Genomic DNA, 21,476 nt, shown 5'->3' on the forward strand with positions numbered 1-21,476 from the left:
ACAAATGAGTGTGCCTCAGGACCCAGAGATTTTGGGTTTTACTTCTCTTACTTCTTAAACCCCATCACTCCCTATTGAAAAAAAATTTAAAAAAAAGAGCGCGCCTCGATAGCTAGTGTGGAAAGTCAATCTACTAGAACGATTGTGAAATCTAGAGTATGGATTTTGTTGTATTATGGAAGTTCGATGAATGGACACCAATGCTTCAATTTCAAGTAGTCGTAGTAAGATGTGTATAGATTTCATCTTGCTTTGCTTTCTTTGTATTGATAAAATGAATAACTTTGGGTTAATTATTTTTGAACCCGTGATTTTAGCTAAAAAAATTATTAAATTAGCCCAGTGAATCTAGGGTGTTACGAATGGTTTCGAGGCAAACCTCACATACTTTCTGTACGATGTGAATTTAGGTTCAAGTGGTGTTATGATTTTGACTACAGAAGAAAATACAAGGAGTTAAGTGCTGTGTGAGACAAACTATCACGTTGGAGGGTAGCCACCTTTGAAACTTGAGGGAGTAAGTGTCGTGTTGGACAGGGAACCACCTGTAGAGTTTGTAAGAGTCACTTATAAAATTTGTGTACAACTAAGTGGACAGTTTAGATTATGAGCGAATTTTACGAGGACGCAAAGTTCTAAAGGAGGGGTGAGGGGTGAGTGTCAGGCCTTGAAAGGATTGGTATAATAGTTTTGGCGCATTGGATTATTAATAACTTTAAGTTAATCATTTTGAATCCGTAATTTGAGTTCAAAGAGTTATTGAGCCAACCAAGTGAACCTGAGAAGACAAACAACCAAATTTAGTCTAACCAGAGCCGCTCATTTCAGGAAGTTTGCTCCGACCATGAAGTACCGTGAAGTTGGGAGGGAGTTTGCACGGAGCAAACTATTCTTCGGGTTAAATCTTGGGGATACTAACAAAGGCTAAATCCATGTAAATATTCAAAGTTGGTCCACACTGGATTCAGTAAGGCTAAATCCACCGAAAATTGCAACGAGGTTCGTCCACACTGAATTCATACTGAATCTTGATATAATCAGGTTTAAGTTGGATAAAACCCATTTTTTGGCTCAATTTCTTTGCAACTATCTAATTAAAAACACTTGTCTCATTGGACGTTTTAAACAACGGATCCTTTGTGTTTTAGAAATTGTTGTTTAAATACACTAATTTTGGATAAGATTCAATTTCATCCAAGTCAGGAAAGGGTATGTACCTCATACGTTTAGCAATTTTGCACTGTGGATTAGTACAAAAAGTATTTTGGAGTTCTCTCAAATCAGAAACAACGAATCCTTTGCGTTTTAGAAATTGTTGTTCAAATACACTAAAAACTTTGGATAAGATTCAATTTCATCCCAAGTCAAGAAAGGGTATGTACCTCCTAGGTTTAGCAATTTTGCACTGTGAATTAGTACAAAAGTATCTTGGAGTCCTCCCAAATCTAGGATCTAACAGAGCTAGGACAAAACCATGCAAAAGTGCATAAAATTTTGGCCAAGTAGTTATCTGAATTTTTGCCATCAAACCACTTAAACTTCTTGTTTTCCAAACCCTAATCTTGATTTTGGACCTGTTCTCCAAATTGAACTAGAAAAGTGTAAACCTAATGGTGAACTAAAAAAGACTAAACCTAATGGTAAATTTGATTGAAATTTAGAAATAGTTTCCCAAAGAAGCACTCTTTTGTTTTCTCTCCTATTTAAAATACTTATAAAATCAAATCCAAAGAGCACAAATAGAAAATGCAATTCTTTTGTGGGAAATTTTTGGCAAAGAAAAGTAAATTTCCACTGAAAAACAAAAAAATGAGGAACACAAACAAATCAAACTTCATTCAAAAAAGAGAGAATAACCAGAAAGAAAGCAATGAATAGGGTTAATTTATCTAAGTTCTTTAGGAAAACCCAACATTTTCCAACTTTCAAATTTCTCATCTGGAAATGCTGCTGCATACCATAATATCCTTAATGCCTCATGCTGAATTTGTTTTCTACCACATAAAAAAAAAAATTATATAATGCACTCTACTTAAACATGGAATTATCTTTATCGTCAAAACTATAATTAATTTGGGATAATCAAAACCCATACAAGACAAACAACTAGAATCCTGTACGCCAAAAAAAAAACATGTATATATTGCAAAAAAGACTAAGTGGTTAAGTGTATAGTGTATTCTTATTTAAAAAAATAGTAATTGAATTTGAATCACACGACATACATATACATATACTTATTTATATCAATTTACATGATTTAAAACTGTAGAAAAGGTAAAACTTTTGTCTCTCTCTATTAGGGGACGGTGGATCTTAGTGTGTATAATAGCTTAACTATGGTGTTGTTATAGGTTTAGTTTATCTATATTTGTGTTTAGGGACTATTTTTATAAAATTTACAACTTATTAATTTGCTCAAAGAATTCTTTTTAAGGTCTTTTTGAAATTGCAAAGCATTTTGAGAAAAATAACTTAATAGGGGCAAATAGTGGCAGAGACAAAATTAATTTTCAGCTATGGCTAAAATGATTTAAAGAAAAAGTCATCTTAATTGTGGGAAAGTAGCACTCTTAAATGAAGAAAATAGAAGTCACAAATGTATCTTATGAATATTATAAAAAAAAAGTTGCATAATCGAATTCATTCATCAAATGATAATTGTTCTTTATAAAGCATACTAAACATTTTACAACTTCTTGCGTTGAGTTCTCATGATTTGAAACATTAGATAACCTTCTCATTATCGACTCTAGAATATATATATTTTTTTTCAATGGAAAAACTATTCGTCATTTTTTGGCAAAATTTACTTTACAAATATTCTAATATATATCTCACAATTGAAAACTAAAAAAGAATTCCACATTATATTTTTTTTAAATCAACTTACAAAAATTTGTGTCAGTGGTTATGTAATTCTCTAAAAATATTTTTTTGATTGGCAAACCCCCATACAAGGGTAGAGGGATACTAGCCTTAAATTTTATTAATCATCTTAAGAAAATATAGAGGAGAATATAAACCTTACCTCCCAAAGTACATGTATCAAAAATAAAAATGCAGAGAAAAGTCAAAACATAAAAAATGAATACTAATCCTTTGTACACACAAAAAAATTGTAACTATGGAAAACAGCCAAAAAAATAATAATAATAATAAGGAGAGAACCATGTTAAAGATCTGGCGCCGGTTTAGAGGCTGTCAGGGCCAAATCTGGAGCTGGATAGACCAGAGAGCATTGTAGTTGAGTCTTATAAGCCGACGCTTGGATCAAGGCCTGACGGATATAAAGCTATAAAAGATACTGAATACAACATCACAACACTTTACTTTAAAAAAAAAAAAAAAAAAACTGTGGCACTTGAAGTTTGGATGAATGAGAGCTGTCAATGGAGCACTTATTGTTTTTGAAAATTGTGAGTTGGTTTGTAGATAAAAGATGAAAGGATTGAATGCAGGCTATGGATTGTGCTTTAAGCAATGCATTTCTTTGACCTCTAGGGTCCTAGGCTACTAGGTATATCAAATTTTATAACTTTTTTATTTTTATTTTGTTGAAAACAAAAAAGCTAAATCTGAATAAACTAGAATTATTTTAGCAGTAGAATATAGGTTTCAATACAGAAAGGAAAAAGGTTTCGAGTGATTAACACTTAATTCCCGTCAATTCGCACAAACAACAACAAACCTTTTTTTTTAAGTGTAAATAGGAGGTTTCGAACATTTCCTTCCTTTGTACCGTCCAATCCATTTCTTCCCAGATTTTACAACCTAAACGAGTGGAAAAGAAATTTGTTCCAAACAAACCAGATACTAACAAAATCTTAATGAGGTGGTGGGGGCATGTGCTCCCCAATTTGAATCCACGTAAAGTTGTGTTTCGTTCAATAATATTGTATTTGTAACAGTATTTGTGTGCAGCTACACTATATTTTTGCACCTGATTAAATGTGAATATATTATTCATGTACAACAATTTTGTTCACCAATAGAATATTACTGTATGTTTGTCTATCAAATAACATCCTTATACTATATAAAAGGGGGTTGGTGTTGAAGTGCTGGCTCTTTTTTTCTTCCACCTCTTTGGGGGCTAAAGTGTCTTTTGGTTAGGGTTGTTGATACATTAGTTGCTATTTGTACTATTAATTATTGCTAACAGCAGTGTCAATTTCTTTTTGTGCCCTTATTTAGATGTAAAACCTCCAACAAAACTGAACTAATTAGAAAGAAACCTGCTTAGTATCGTGGCAGGCCCTCCATTGAATGGTATTGAGTATTTATCATGGGAAATTATAGCAATTACTATTGCTTCTTCTGTTACTTTGGAGGTTTTCTGTTTCTCTTTTTGTGGAATAGAATCCATCATATGAGGATGTTTTTGCGTTGGTATGGTTTGTTTCTGGGACTGAGGTGACCTTTTTTTTTTCGGAGACGATAACAGCTGTATAGTCAATTTGTGCAAATTTGTGTTGGCTTTATGGGCAAATTTTGAAGTTAAGTAAATATATATTAGGGTAGTCAGCTGTGAGAATTGGTGCAAAAACTAATAAATTTACAATTTCTAAAATTTTGTTCTATTCAAATTTCTCCTTGATTGATTTCACAGAGAATTCTCTTCTTCTTCTTTTTTGAATATATTATTATGACCTTAATTTCTTTATTCACGAAATTTTTTTTGTCAAATAGGTTCAATTCATCTTTCAAAATGGTTTAGATGTCTCCAAGTAGATCCGACAGATGGTTCAATTCATTCACCAAAAAATCGAAGAAACAGTGAACGCGATTTGTGTTTTTGCTGAAGAAGTAATTGCTTTTCACCCTCTTGCCTAGGTTTTTTCTTCATTTTTAAATTTAGTCTATTAGATTTTTGTTCGTTGATGTGCTCAGAAAATTATGGTTGAATTTCGGTTTCTGTTGGTTGAAAATTGAGAATGATCATTGTAGGAGCTCAACCTTGAGAAGTAGTAATTACTTTTGATCTCTTTTTATTCTTAAATTTGATCTTTCTTAATTTTTTTCAGTTATTTTTTAAACTAACATGATTAGGAAATTAAGCTTGAATGTTTCTGTGACCGGCTGAAACTTTTAGAGATTATGGTTTCCAATAATTATGATGGTAGTTAAACATCTAGAAGTTATAATTAGTGAAAGCGCAGAAGGAAATGGTTAGGCTAGAGTGTGAGTGTAAGCAGAGGCAAGTCACTGATGAGCAACTTGACAAACACTGTGTGCAGCAATTCATACGTAGACTATTCTTGCATCCTCTTATTTGTTAAATTGAGAAATTAACTTATTTAGTGGAATTATGTAAGTACAATATTACTATAATTGATATTAGAGAATTTTCATATTCTAATGCATTCACTAGTTTCTTGGTGTATAGCTTTGGATTTGCAAGTTATATCTCATCTTATGCTCAATTACATGATTGCACATAAAACTAATTAACCGAGGTTTTAATTAGGTCCTTGTAATTTATTTTTGAGAACAAGATTGTAGTACGAGAATGAGAGGATTAATCTTAAGAAACGTATGATGTTATCAAAATTTACAATTTAATTAATGAACTTTTTGTTCATTTTTCATTGTAGTATGAAAGATACTATATGTAAATTAAGAGGAGAAGAAATCAGGTGAATGTGGAGCATGTTTTACAATAGATGGTCAGACAATTCAGATTTTGGTCTATTTTATTGAGTAAATCTTATATATACTGACGGTGTACATACTATCACGGTTGAATATATGATACATATACAAAATTTGAGTTTCAAATTCAAATTCGAATGAAAGTATATATAGTGTCAGTGTATAGAAGATTAATCCTTTAAATTATTATAGAAACTTCTCAGTTTAGTCACATGGCTTTTGTTACTCGAACTAGAGAACCTTGTGGTACCTTAGCCTATAATAGTTTTCCTCAAAAGTCTTGTTGTATTTATCATGTTCTCCTATATAACTTATGCTATGTTATTATATCTATCCACTTGCTATCAAAATTGCTCTCAGTTTCTTCTTTCCTATTGCACCTCCTTGTGTCAAGAAAAAAGATATCATCTCATTTTGTAGAAGTTTGATGTTTAGCATACCATTTTAACATCAAATTTTAATTACAGTCTATCAAAATCTCACTATATATAACCATATGATGAAAAAACATGAATTTCTCATAATCATAGTTACATTATCAATTGATCATGTATTTATACCTTTCATCTCAGCGATTTTGGTAATCATCAATTATGACTATATGATGCTTGTAATTCCCTTTATGTCTAATTTTTCCAAAAGAGCATTGCCTGATGTTTCTTGTAGACCATTGCGTACATTAAAATAAGCAGCACCGTGTAACAATTAGCATAAGATTTAGATTAGTTTCTTTTAAAAAAAATTAATTTCAAGTTCAATTCCAAGAATTGAGCAATCTACTTTGCACTACAATCTCATTATTAAGGTTTATCCAAATGATAGGCACCTCATTCCCACACATTATGCGGACTTAATGTCCACATTAAAGCACATTAAAGCACAACTATACCAATCCCAAACTCACCATTAAATATGTCAGACAAAAAACAACTCTTCCAAAGTTGCTCTTAAAATGCACATCTACAGTGAAATGTTCTAAATTTACGCAAAAAAACAATCCAAAGCACTCAATTGCTTAAAGGGCTTGCACTAATACAAAATTTGAAATGAAGTTGATTTTTTGAAATTTGTTAAAAAAATTTGAAAACATGTTTTTTGTTTTTTATGCATCGAAAAGCTAGAAGTTGTTTACAGTAGCCATCAAAATAAAACCATATTAATTTCAATAGAAATGGATTTATTTAGTCTAGCTTTCTTGTTTTTGGATAAATATTCATTGAACAAACAAGAAGAATCAGTTAAATTGTATGGAAGTTTAGGTTAGTAGTGTGTAAAGAAGCAATAGAAAGTTGATTTAGTTTGAAGAAGTGTAAATATGACACCTCCTAAAAGAAAAAGAAGAAGCTCAAGATTGGGAAGGCACTGGGTTAAATAAAAAATGAAGCAGTAAAAAAAAGTCAAAACACAACCAAACCATTGGTGGTGGCAGTTTCACTCGCCTTTTAGAAAGACGAGCGAAAGTAACTTGTAAGCTACTCTCACTCGGTGTTCTCGCTATGGGAACCATTAGGTCACGCTTACGATTTCAAGCATGCTTAATTAAACTAACATGCTAAGGAAAATATTACATGATTTAAAAGGACTAGTGTTTATTTTCTATGAAAGAAGTACTAATAAATAGTTGTTTCTGTGCTCGTCGAAGCACCTTTTTTTGGGGATCAAAATTAAATGCATGAAAACTATTTACAGTTATGAAGATTCTTTCCATCTATTGATATTTCTTTACTTTTAGTTTCAAAATTTCTTGTTACTAAACATGCAATCAAAGCAACCTCTATATCGAAGGGTGCTAAGTAGGGTTATATACCAACTGATCGCTTAACGAACAATTTGACCTTGATCCAAGTTTGACTTTTAACAGGCTCAAGCTCGAATTCGAATAAGTATTGTACATATTTGGCTCATCAAGTCTCCGTTAGGCTTGAGTAATTTTTTTTTATGCTTTTTATTTAATATATCTCTCATATAAGATTATACATTTATTATTTTATTATTCAGAAATTTCGTATGCTATAAAATAATATTAAAACTTAAAAATTAGAAACAAATTTGAGCTTGAGTGGCTATCAAGTAGTAAACTGAATTGGACTCAAGGTTGATAAGAAGGTTGGGTTAGGTGGTAAGGTGGAAAGAATTGTAAGTAGGAGGTTTTGGATTCAAGCCTTCCCACTTACAAAAAAAAAAAAAAAAAAAATCAAGGTTTGAAGTTTTTTAATCTTGTATAGGGTCAAGCACGAATTCGATCTTGATCTCAAAATTTTGAATCGAGGCTAATTGTTTAAAAATTCAATTGGATTCGACTAGTTAAACAAACAAATAATGTTCAAACTTGATCGGATATTAAAACAAACTATAAATGTACTCGAATTCGACTGGTTAATCTGTAGAGATATTAGAGTTCAAATTTAAATTTAGCTTGTTTAGTTATTCGAGCTCGAGCTCGAATCTGAGTTTGAAAATGATTGAAATACATTGTTTAAAAATAATCCTTAAATTTGAATAAATTAATTACATTGTTTTATTTTAGAAAAATAAATAATACTAATTTTATGTAAATTATTTTTTAGAAAAATAAAAGATATATATATTCTTATATTTAATAATATATATAAGGTATTTATGCTTGTGTTTACTTATTCTTATAACTAAACATGTATTCATGAACCTATTCGAGCAATTCGTGAACAGATTCGTATTTAACTTGATTACTAAATAAGTCTAATCTTGTATTCAAGGTCGATCGTTATTGTATAATCGGACTTTTTTTCAAACTTGAACAAGCCAAACACAAACCTATTTTGACTAGTGGGTTTATTAAAATCTCTACTCAGCTAGTGCTGCTCACATATTTGTTTGAAAGACCAGCGAGGCATTTTGAGAAGGTAAAATGTAAGCTACCCTTTCCTTCTTCTTTCACTATGGGAACCATTTACCTACTTTTATTGTTTTTTTTTTAAAAGTAATAATTATTTAAGAGTTGTTCTTTGCCTATTTAAAACTCCCTGTCTGGCTTTAGAAAACAATTGGAAAACAATTATCAAACTTTGATAGTTAAAGATCCTATGAGAACCATTTGGCCGGGCAAATAATCATACACTCTTTTTTTTTTTCCCCCTTTCTCTGCAAAGGGTGAAATTTTGGGAGCTATGATTTATCTCACTCTGTTGAACTAGTGAAGCTGGGTCAAAGACTTTTTTTCACAAAAGAAGAAAAAAAGGAGATAATGGTGTATCCCTCTGAAAAATTAGCTGTCAATGAGAGCTTTGGTTTATTACTTTTGGCCAACTACTTCAGATTTCTGATGCTTCAGTTATTCAATGTTGTTATGTTTTTGGAAGTGTAAGTGTGCTATTCTAGGTCTCTTTTCATTTTTTTTTTTTTGCTTCTGAATAAAATAGTCTGTTTGAAGCTAGAACTTATTTTGATTACCGCCTGTATGATTTCAGTCAATTTTAAGTTGAATAAGTCATTTTACAATTATAAGCTTCTAAGAAATTATTTAAATTAGCCCAACTATTGCATTTGTTGGCAACGTTCTTCCTTTTTTTATAATTAAAAATATGATCTGCAATTTCATCTAGAAGTTTTGATGATGTTACGGCTGTGGAAGACCTTTTCTCACAGTCATGACTGGCAATAGTTGGGAAATTTATTGCTGTGACATTAACTTATTTGTGTATGCAGTGCCTTTCTTTAAATAGGTAAACTTGTTATGTTGGTAGATTTGTAAATTGGTACTTTTGGTATTATGACATTTCATATTGATGGTGCATTTTGTTGAATCACATTTCTCGGTAAGCTTTGGATTTTGTTGGTTAAGGTGCAATTAGGGTGGAAAGTCGATATTGAACATCTTAACTTCTTGGCCGAGTAAGCTAGCTTTTTGTTATAGATATCTTTCATTTTTTTTTCCTTGGTCGAGACTATAAGTTGCATTATATTATTGAAAAAACTATACATGATATGAGCAAAGGCCTAAGTAGACATTCAATTCAGGCAAATTAGCCCAAAGGAACAGGATCAACCAATTCCAAGTCATAGAAAATGCTTAGAGCAAAATTGCTCAGATTTATACAAATATCATTCCTATCATTGTTAGGTGAACCTGAAGGGCATAAGGAGCTCATTGATTCGATATGTTCAACAACTGTAGCTATCCTGATTTCTTTATTAATTTGCATCCCAATTTGATCAATAAGGTGCTTTTTGTTGATCTCAATATGTATTTTCCTCCATCCCTTCTTAGCTATATCTTTGATAATTGCTAACTTTACTGCTTCAGCCTTATCTTGGATTTCTGTTAATCCGGAGAATTATTTCGTCTCTGAGGCTTCTGTTTTCACCAATGATGATAAGTATTCTTCCTCTTCATACAATTATGAGGTGCATGGATACAATGGCCATGATCATGGTTACTATCACAAACCACCTTTCTCAACAGTGATCGATGATAAGGGACCAGTGACATGTTTTTAGCCAGGAAAATGCTCATGGTTGTTCTATAATGTGACAGGAGATTGGAGTGGCAAGAGGCGAGAGCTGTGCGGAACAGGGTTCAAAGTCACGGTCGTAGTTGCAGTCGCGGCCCAAACCGTTTCATATCGGTTTCGATATATCGGTCACGGTTTTGGCGAGATGCAAATTTTTGAAATATTTAATATTCTAAAAATTATAAAAATATGATAAACAAAAATAATTAAAAAATTAGTAAAAATAATAAAAATTCGAGTTGACTCGGGATGACTCGGCAGTTTCAACCCTTTACAGTAACGTTTCGACTAGTCAAGTATCTCGGAATTTCGATATCGTATCAGGAGGATCCGAAACGATAAACGACTCGGCCGGGTCGAGTCTTTGAACCATGGTGCCGAATGAATTCCTGCAGTTTAGTAGCTTTTTACATCTCAAAATGCATTGAATGTATAGTCAGAGGAAAGGGAGAATGCGGGATTGAGTTAGATACAGTTGGATATGGCACTATAATTGTTGTATTTTGTTCACAACTTGATGTATGCTTACAGATACAGTTGTATTGATGCGTGGACTTGGTGTATATAAATAAAATTTATGAGTATAGTAAAATTATATAAGAGTAGACCATATTATATGAGAAGTGCAGCAACTGGATAATTACAGCAGACGTCTAACCGCACCTATCCTCGATTCGCAGTTAGTGGAGTGTTGTAACCATCGTTGCCTCGCTAGCAACCTTAGTATGGTGATGAATATTCTATACTGACTCGGGCCACTTTTGGACTGGGGCAGACTCACAGGTTCCATTTCGTGCCATTTGGAGGTAAATTAGTAATTTACCCCCAAGTTACACCACATTCTACTTGAATTTTTTTTTTCTTCTAGCAAAGGAGAGGAGGGATTTATGAACCGGAAAAAGGAAGGAAAATTAAAACCCAAAACTTCTAAGTCTTGAAGCACCAAACTATACTTGATTTTTATACCAGATGATAGCAAATAAACTGTACCTAATTTATACCTAAATTCAAATTGTTAACACTCAAATCCAATTTATTTGCACTAATCTCTAACTTTTGGATACCTAAAATGATTTATACCGAAATTCTTCTGATTTATACTAGGGACAAACTTATGTGAAATTGTACAAAACACAACCTGGGAGGCCTTAGATCCTTTGGACCGTCTTGTGATACTATAGGCTCCACACATTGTGTCATACTGTCTGCAATGTTTTCAAATCCGGACCGGACCGGCCGGTTTGACCGGTTCGACCGAGAACCGGCCATGTGTCCGGTCCGGTCCATAGCTTATGTTGACTTAGATAAAAATTCGGTCAAACTCGTAAAAACCCGTTCAAACCTTCAAAACCGGATCGGACCGTGAACCGCGGTTTTCCAATTTTTGAGTCAAAATTGACAAAATTTTCAATTTTGACCAGACCCTAATCTTCACTTCACTTCAGACTTCCTCTTCGCCGCAGTTCGCACTTCGCTTCGCGGCTTCAGTCGTCCTGGGTTCCTCTCTGGCTCTCTCTGCAATTGCCGAAAATTGCCTTGCCTGCCGTTTCTATTTCCTTCTCCAAACTCCAATTTGATCCATAGCAATCAGCAAAAAGGAAGCATCGAGGTCCAAAGCTTGCAGTTTATATTGCAGTATCAGCAATATGCAGTATCAGCAGTATGACGATGAGGAGGACTGGGTGTTGTTTGGCTGCGGCTGAGAATCCAGTCGGTGGCCTTGACGATGTCGCCGCCGGCGGCCTTTAGAGCTTTAGGCTTCAGCAGCCAGAGAGTTGGGGAACCCCATGCTCACCAGTTGCTTCATCCTTACGTGCATCTTTTCTCCCTTCCTCTGGCGCCAACTCTCATCAAGGAATTGGAATTTGGCACTTTCCGGAAAGCTGAAATATCAATAGCCGACCCCACTTTTTAACTTTCCCATCTTGCTTCATCTTACGTTGGTCACATTCAAAAAAGTTGCCCTTCTTCTTCATGTTATTACACTAGTCACCCATAGTCACCATAAGGGTTAATTCTAATTAAACCCCCCACCCCCTCAAAAAATGTTTCTTTTTCACATGAATGTCTAATTGAATCAATTCACCTCTTGTGCTATTATAAAGTTTTCAATCAGGTACAATTGGTTGGATAGCCCAATTTCAGCTTGAGTTTGGCATGTGCATTACATATATACTAATACATTTATACTGAATTACCAATTACACTTTTACTAATTATACATTTATTCTATTTAGCCCAAGTAGGCACCGACGAGGGGGGAATGTTTGGGCAACGGGATGAGGGACTCCACCCCCCCCCCCGGTTGCCATTCCTAGTGGTGATGGAGATGGGGTTTTTTTTATTTTTTTTCTCAATACACCAAATTTTCCCTGTTGCAATTGCAGTAAATTCTAAAACAATTACAGTATTGTGGTTTAGTATTTATATCTTATTCTATGCATAGGTGTGTGTGTCTATATATATATATATATATATATTTATTTATTTATTGAACCCCGGTTGAACCGGTCCGACCGGTTGAACCTCGACCCTTTCACCTCACCGGTTCGATTGACGGTTCGGGTTTGAAAACATTGACTGTCTGTGATAGCTAGACACTTCAAGCATGTTTTGGTGTTTTGTTGTTTGGGTTTCTGAGGATGTTCACCTCGGCCATCCCGAGTGGCCGAGGTGAACTCACCTCGTCCCTCATCGGAGCTCATCCGTGTCCCGGGCATCATCCCTGAGCTCGGCCTCGGCCGTTTCCCTAGCCTATTGTGTAGCTGACCTCGGCACCCCCACCTCAGCTGCACGCTGATGATGTCAAACCATCTGACATCACCCAGAACCAGTGCTTTATCTGAAAAGCACTGGAGGCACTTAATGGCACCTGCACAATACTCCCCGTCATCATGCTCAGGCAGCTACAGTGTCAGAGTCAGACCTCCTGACACGGGACAGAGCCGTAATGACCAGAGGGTGGGTCCCACCAGCATAAGCCCTCCGCTCTGTCCTCTACTCTACTCTTCTATAAATACCTCACTCACACTCCCAACAAGTAAGCCTACACTGTTCATTAACTCATATTCTCATTATTCTCGTTCTCATACTAACTTGATCGTCGGAGTGATCCCAGGGGAGAAGCCCCGCCATTCACTTCGGACAAGGAGGTTGACTTCGGACACAGGAGTTCACCTCACTTCATCTCAGAGAGGACTGATTTAGGTCGGCCCATTTACCCACCAAAAATCACCTCTTCAATTGGCGCCGTCTGTGGGAACGAGACTACTATTACTAAAATGAGATCCACGCGCTCCAGAAGTGGTCGAGTTCCCTCAACTGGGGCTGGGCAGACCTCGGGAGCCCAGCAAGATCGCATTTCTGAAGAGCAAGGGTCCCCGAGGACCCAGCCTAACAACGAGGAGGCCATCGCCAAGATGGCCGAGTTCGTATCACACAACCCTACCATTTTTGAGGAGCTAGGAAGGTACCTCAAAAGACAGGGGAAAGAAAAGGCCGAGTCCTCCAAGAGGAGGCCGACGAAGTCCCCTGAGGTACCTTCGGGTGAAGACTCAGATGAGGGGCGACTCTCTCGGAGTACCTCCAGGCGCGCCTCCTCCAAGGCGACGTCTAAACTTGCCTCCATCTCCCGGGCGTTTTCTCGGGGACTGTTGGGGAAACGAGCTGAGGACCCACCTCGGCGCCCCGGGGGCCTAACTTCTGACTACATGAGGGCTCCGCCCTTTACTGATGACATCAATGGGGAGATGGTACCCCCGAACTTCAAGCTTCCAAATTTGCCCACCTATGACGGCCGAGGTGACCCCGAGAATCACCTCCGCGCCTTCATCTCTGCATTCCGACTCTACTGCGTCCCCGACGCTGTGATCTGCCGAGCTTTCCCCATCTTCCTACATGGAACTGCCCGGAAGTGGTTCTGGAGTCTGGAACCAGGGAGCATTTCCTCTCTGGACGAGCTGATAGACCGGTTCATCCACCGCTTTGTATCATCCCGACCAATCACCAAGACTTCAGCTTACCTCTTGAACCTGCAACAGGGTCAGGGCGAGTCCCTTCGCTCGTATGCTCAAAGGTTCAATGATGAGAATGTGCAGATACCTGATCAGAACGAGCAGGTAACCCTCGCCGCCTTCACCAATGTGTTGGTGGCAGGGACTTTTAATACCGAAATCCATCGGGATTACCCCCGTACACTTCGGGAACTCTGGGACAGAGTGGACCAGGGAATCCGAAGTGAGGATGTAAACCGCATGAAGCGAGAGGCCCAAGCCTCTCGTACGGGGCAAAATCCCCGGAGGAGAGACACCAGCCGAGGTGAACCCGGCCCAAGTGGCACTTCAAACCAACTCCGAGACCGCCGGAGTGTCTTTGATCGAATAGTGAAAGGGAGATCGTCCACCTCGGACGCCGAGCTGACCCCGCTCAATTCTAGTCGGTCTCACGTCTTGGCGGTGATGAGGCAAAATCACCTCGGCCGAACACCTCCTGAAATCCCTTGGAGGAGAGATAAGAGGAACTCCAACCTCTACTGCGCCTACCACCGAGACGTTGGGCACGAGACTGAAGATTGCAACGATCTGAAACGAGAGATCGAAAACCTGATCCGACAAGGATACCTGAAGCAGTTCATCCGCAAAGACGGAAGCTTCAACCGAAGTGCCTCCCACCGGGAGAGCCGAGGTCCTCGCCGAGAGGACAGGCGGGACACCAAGCTTAATTGCCGAGATCCTGAGAACCACAAGGGGGATCAGATGCCTCCACGTGACGGATCACCAGGCTACGGCCCAAACATAGCCGGGGTGATCAACACCATCTCAGGTGGGCCCACGGGAGGAGACAGCCAGAACTCCCGAAAGCGGACCTACCGCCAAGCCGGCATGGATGTGGCCGAGCCGAGCTCGAGACTGTCCGAGGTGATAACCTATGGTCCCCGTGACCCTGTCCCCGCCGCCTCCAGCAATCACGAGACCCTAGTGATTGAGGTCCTCACAAATAACTATATAGTCAAAAAGGTCTACGTTGACCCCGGAAGCTCGGTAGACGTCATGTACTACCGAACTTTCGAGAGTTTGAAGTTGACCCGGGAGCAACTCACTCCGGTCAGAACTCCCCTTGTCGGCTTCGGGGGACACGTCGTCCACCCGAAGGGCATGGTGAATTTAATGGTGACTATCGGGCGTCATCCCCGTTACCGAACTGTGCCTGTCAGCTTTGCAGTGGTCAAAGCGGACTCTCCTTACAACATGCTGATAGGCCGGCCCACGCTCAATGCCTTGAGAGCCGTATATTCCACCTACCACTTGAGTTTCAAGTTTCCAACACCAGAGGGTGTGGCCGAGGTGAGCAGCGACGTGGGCGCCGCCCGAGAATGCTACCTCGCCACCATCCAAGCTGCAGTCGGACCTCAGCCCCCGCCGAGGTCAGAAGAAAAGAGGCCGGCTGTCCTCTCCATAGACTGCATCGACCCTCAGAAGGCAGGAGAGCCCAATAGGCTTGAGCCTGGGGATGAGGTGGAACTAGTGGTCTTGGATGAAGTGAACTCTGACCAAGTGGTCCAAGTAGGGGTCGGACTCCCCTCACCCCTGAAAGAAGAAATGATCTCCCTGATCAAGGACCACCGGGACATCTTCGCGTGGTCCGCAGATGAAGTAGTCGGAGTGCCACCCGAGCTCATGACTCACCAACTCAACGTTAACCCACAGGCCCGACCTGTGCGGCAGAAGCGAAGGCACTTCGGCCCCGAACGTAGCAAGGCCATCTCGGATGAAGTCGACAAGCTCTTGCCGGCTAAAATGATCCACGAGATCCAATATCCCACCTGGCTGTCCAACCCAGTTATGGTTAAAAAGGACACCGGTGGATGGAGAATGTGTGTAGACTTCACCGACCTCAACAAGGCCTGCCCCAAAGATTGCTATCCCCTGCCAAGGATAGACGCCCTCGTCGACTCGGCGATGGGGTATGAAGTCCTCTGTTTCCTAAATGCCTTCAAAGGGTATCATCAAATAGGAATGAATGAAGAGGACCAAGAGAAAACGGCGTTCTACACCGACCAAGGTACTTATTGTTACACTACTATGCCCTTCGGGCTAAAGAACGCCGGGGCGACCTACCAAAAGCTGATCAACCGACTCTTCAAGAATCAGATCGACCGCAATGTGGAGGCCTACGTGGACGACATCCTCGTCAAAAGTCTCGCCACTTCATCCTTCCTGTCAGACTTGAGGAAAGTCTTCGGGGTCCTGCGAGACTCGAGGATGAAGCTGAATCCCAAGAAGTGCGTCTTCGGCGTCACCTCGGGAAAATTCTTGGGGTATCTGGTTTCCCACCGGGGAATCGAGGCCAACCCCGACAAAATCAAGGCCATTCAGGACATGTCCCCACCTCCGAACATCCGAGAAGTCCAAAGATTGAATGGACGCCTGGCCGCGCTGAATCGCTTCCTGTCCCAATCCGCCGAGAAAGCTCTGCCCTTCTTTAAGGTGCTAAAAAAGGCTGACCAGTTCGCCTGGACTGAGGAGTGTCAGGCTGCTTTCGACCAGCTGAAGCAGTACTTGCATCATCTACTTACCCTTGCTTCACCTCGGCCCGAGGAAAAGCTCTACCTCTACCTCTCTGCAGCCGACGAGGCTGTCAGCGCTGTGCTCATCCGAGATGAGGGCACCCAAGTGCCGGTCTACTACGTCAGCCGAGCTCTTCGCGGGCCGGAGACTCGATACACTCAGGTGGAGAAACTGGTGCTGGGACTAGTCCACGCCGCTCGGCGGTTGAAACCCTACTTCTTAGCCCATCCTATCTCGGTCAGGACTGACCAGCCTATTCGGCAAATATTGGTGCGACCCGAAACTTCTGGTCGCCTCACCAAGTGGGCTGTCGAATTGGGAGAATATGACTTGTCCTACGAGCCACGCACCGCCATAAAAGCTCAAGCTTTGGCTGACTTCCTTGCTGAGCTCACCTTCACGGAAGGTCCGGAGTCCACCTCAGCCTTAGCCGAGGTGTCCACCTCATTCCTGTGGACATTGTATGTCGATGGATCCTCTAATGGAGACGGCTGTGGAGCCGGACTGCTCCTGGAAGGACCTCAGGGGGAGGTGTGCTCGTACGCCCTCCGTTTTGACTTCCCGGCCACCAACAATGAAGCCGAGTACGAGGCTCTAATCGCTGGACTCCAGCTAGCCCGCAAGCTCGGCGCCCAACAAATCCACGTCCGCAGTGACTCCCAACTCGTGGTACGCCAAGTTCTCGGTGAATACGAGGCTAAGGATGAGACCATGCAAAGGTACCTCTCCAAAGTTCACCAACTCACCGCATACTTCAAGTCATTCGAAATCCAAAAAATCCCCCGGTCCCAGAATAAGCGAGCCGACGCCTTATCCTGGCTGGCCTCCACTTCATTCTCTGACCTCAACAAAACGGTCTTAGTGGAAGTTCTGAGTGAACCCGGATATGTGGAAGAGATGGCCTGCCCCGTGCACTCCGAAGATATTTGGATGACCCCGTTCATCCTCTTCTTGAGTCAGGGAACACTCCCTGAAGACCGAGCCGAGGCGAGAAGAATACAACGCAAGGCGGCTCGGTACGCTCTCCGCGATGGAGAACTATACAAACGCTCTTACCTCGGCCCATGGCTGAGGTGTGTCACTCCCGAGGCCGGACGTCATGTCCTCCACGAGATCCACGAAGGCCTGTGCGGAGCTCACGTCGGCCACAGGATGTTAGCCAAGAAGACTATGCTCCTTGGATATTTCTGGCCGTCACTTCGGCAAGACTCCCAGGACCTCGTTCTCGGCTGCCCTTCCTGCCAAGTCCACGCACCCGAGCACCACCAGCCTTCCAACTTCATGGTCCCCATCACTTCACCCTGGCCGTTTGAGCAATGGGGGACAGACATCATAGGTCCTTTCCCTTAAGCCGTCGGGGGTTATACCTTCCTAGTGACCGCTGTGGACTACTTCACTAAGTGGGTCGAGGCCGAGCCACTTCGGATCATCTCGGGGCTGGCCATTCAAAAGTTCTTTTGGAAATGCATTGTCTGCCGCTTCGGCATACCTCAGATCATCATCTCGGACAATGGGAGACAATTTGCCGAGAACCCGTTCAAGACTTGGTGCGAGAACCTCGGCATCAAACAACACTTCACTTCGGTAGGCCACCCTCAGGCCAATGGTCAAGCAGAAAACTTCAACCAAACTCTCCTGCATGGTCTCAGGACCCGACTACACCGAGTTGGGTCATCTTGGGTGGAGGAATTCCCCAGTGTCTTGTGGTCGTATCGGACCACGCCGAGGTCAGCGACGCAAGAGACCCCATTCTCCCTGACCTACGGTGCCGAGGCTGTCATCCCGGCTGAGATCCTTACCCCCAACCCTCGGCTGGCAGTCTATGCCGCCGAGGTGAACGACGAAGAGAGGTTGCTGGACCTCGACCTCGTCGAAGAGCGAAGGGAGCTCGCCTCAGCCCGGATAGCTTCATACAAGAACACACTGGCACACTATTACAATGCCCGTGTCAGACATCGTAGATTCCGTCCTGGAGACTTGGTTCTCAAAAAAAATTCAGTCAGCCGAGCTGAACCGCAAGGGAAATTATGCCCGAAATGGGAAGGCCCTTACCGAGTTGTGGAATCTGACCCTAAGGGGTATTGTAAACTGAGTTACCGAGATGGCTCATTAGTGCCGAGGTCTTGGCACGCCGAGAACCTTAGGTTGTATTATGCTTGAAGTTGTGACTTCATTCAGTTATTTCATCAAAGTTGATTTCAGCTATTTAGTTATTTTTCAACAATATGATGCCCAACATCCGTTATTAAAAAATAAGGGGGACAAACAAGGGATGAAGTCAAAGCAAGAAACAAAAAACGCTGAGATGAGAAGAGAAAGGCTTTCATTCAATAGAAAAGAGTGCTACAAAAATACAAGGCTGAGGTCCGAATGCTACTAAGCACTCTCCACCTCGGCCACCCCCTAAAGCCTATGAGCCTAGACCCCCGTCTCGACTCCATCCCCGGTCTTGGCTCCCTCCTGGGCAGCCTTCTCTTCGGCCTCTTTTCCGCCGGGGTGTTCATCTCCAGGCTCTTTGCCGGTGTCCCCTCCGACTTCGTCCACCTCGGCCACCCCCTAAAGCCTATGAGCCTAGACCCCCGTCTCGACTCCATCCCCGGTCTTGGCTCCCTCCTGGGCAGCCTTCTTTTCGGCCTCTTTTCCGCCGGGGTGTTCATCTTCAGGCTCTTTGCCGGTGTCCCCTCCGACTTCGTCCCCCCCGGCTTCGTCTCCCTCAGCTTCCTCTACTTCCACCTCCTCGAACACGTCGTCGAGTTCGGACAGCCATTTGTTGAACTCGGCCTGGACCTCGGCCAGGTTCCTTCCAGCTTGGAGGCCCTCAGCCATCCGGTCGCACAACTCCTTGGAGTCCTCGTTGTAACTGGCATGATTTTTCAGAGACTCCAAGGCTTCGGGAGAGAGATGAGCTGCAGCCTCGTCTATGGCTGATGTGAAGCCAAACATGAAGTTCGGCGTGAGCAGTTGGCCGAGATCCCTGGTGAAGGCCTCAGACCTCCGGAATGCGTCCACGGCCGATGCTCCAGCACTGTCAAGGGCTTGCTGGTGGGACTTCTTCGCCTCGTCCCCCCTCTTCTGCTCTTCTTCGAGAGCCGATCTGAGACTGTTGACAGTAGCCACGGCCTCCTCATCCTTCACCTCGGCCTCCTTAAGCCGCCTTTCAAGCTCGGCCTTCTCAGACTCGGACACCGCCAGTTTTTTTTCCAACTTGGAGATCTGGTTCTGTAGCTTGCCGGTGTCCTGCTCATCGACCAGAGCACAATATCGGTGTGTCATCTCGGCCGCGAAGGCTGAGGTGGAAGCCGTGGTCACCATAAGGCTTTGCACCAGCTCAGCTGGGGAAAGCTTCTTCATGAACTCCAAATCCCTGGGCAAGGGGGAGTGCATGACTAGTTCTCGGGCAACCCGAGGATTCTGGCACCTGTCATTGAGCGAAATCTTCCAGTCCGGACACCAATGCCCGCCGGGGTGCGTCTTATCTTCCCCGGGAAACACCGGGGGGCTATGGAAACGATTCCATAGCGAGGTCCCCGAAACTGGATTGACCGGAGCCTTTAACTGCTTGCCTCGGCCATGAGGAGGCGGAAGTGCCGCGACGGCTCCAAAGGGCACCCCCTCTGGCACAGACGAGGTGGACCCAGTAGCCGCGGCGGCTGAGCTGCTTTGGCTTGCCGGGGTGGGAGTACTTTTGGCTGCCGAAGTCTGGATAGCCAATCCTGGTGACTTCTTCTTCTTCGGCGGAGGGGCCGACGTCTCGTCCGAGCTCTTCATCTTCTGCCTCTTGGCCACTTCGGACGAGCCAGAGACGACGAGGTCAGACAGTTTAGTCACTGCACAAGAAATAAATATTATCATATGACTTAGCCAAAATGAAAAGAAAAGTCATGAAAGAAAATTACAAGGCTTCTCAAGTTCAGTGGAAAAGAAGGGAGCTTTGGTAGTATTGATCGCGGCTCGACTTATCCCCCCATCCACGAGCACGGCTTCGGGGTAATCATGGCTGAACAGCCGAAGTCCCGACTTCATCAACTTCTGGAAGGATTCCTCTTCGGCATCCCCCGCCGAGGGGTCGGCTTTCGCCTTAATTGGCCTCCACCAAAAACCCCTCGGGAAGTCCACTCCGGACACGAAGAAGTAGTCGCGCTTCCAGTTCTTGATCGAGTTGGGAGCACCGATCACCAAATTCGGGATGGCATTGTTTCGATTGCCAACATAAAACCATCCTTTATCCGTCCCGTGCGCCTTGAGAGTATAGCATCGGCGGAAGAGGTCGACGGAGGGAGTCACCTCCTGATGTCGGCAAAGCATCTCGAACCCCACGATGATGCGGATCGCGTTCGGGGTGAGTTGGGTGATCCTCACACCGAAGTGACGAAGCAAATCCCTGAGGAACCTCGACGTCGGCATCCTCAACCCGGCCTCCAGCTGTTGAATGTAGACGGCCACCATGCCGTAAGGGGGTTTCGCGGCTGTGTCATCCACCTCGGGCGGCAGAATTTCGTACCCCGGCCGGAATGGGTACTTGTTCACTACCTTCTGGGCCCTATCTCGTCCTACGCGACTCCTAAACTTCGGCATCTTGCCAAAGTCAATGTTGGCCACATCCTTAGGAGCAACGGGCTCCAATATGTTCTCATCGTGCGGAATCTCGACACCGAGCTCCTCGTTATAGTCCACCACGGAACCCTCTTCGCTCATCTCAGACGACTCCAACTCTGAGGCTGTCTCTCCGACCCTCACCTCGGTCGACCCCTCTGAACTCGGTGTT

General features: G+C 42.3%; 1 protein-coding gene across 1 annotated transcript; it reads left to right on the plus strand.

The window, feature by feature from the left end:
• The first annotated feature begins 13,426 nt into the window (after positions 1–13,426).
• Positions 13,427–18,871, plus strand: LOC140008684 (uncharacterized). The gene is made up of 2 exons (XM_072053535.1): positions 13,427–17,995; positions 18,206–18,871. Exons 1-2 carry the CDS (start codon positions 13,427–13,429, stop codon positions 18,869–18,871), a joined length of 5,235 nt encoding a protein of 1,744 aa, XP_071909636.1.
• Positions 18,872–21,476: the final 2,605 nt, after the last annotated feature.

Source organism: Coffea arabica, chromosome 6c (genome assembly GCF_036785885.1).
Source record: "Coffea arabica cultivar ET-39 chromosome 6c, Coffea Arabica ET-39 HiFi, whole genome shotgun sequence".
In the NCBI taxonomy this organism is placed as follows: Eukaryota; Viridiplantae; Streptophyta; class Magnoliopsida; order Gentianales; family Rubiaceae; genus Coffea; species Coffea arabica.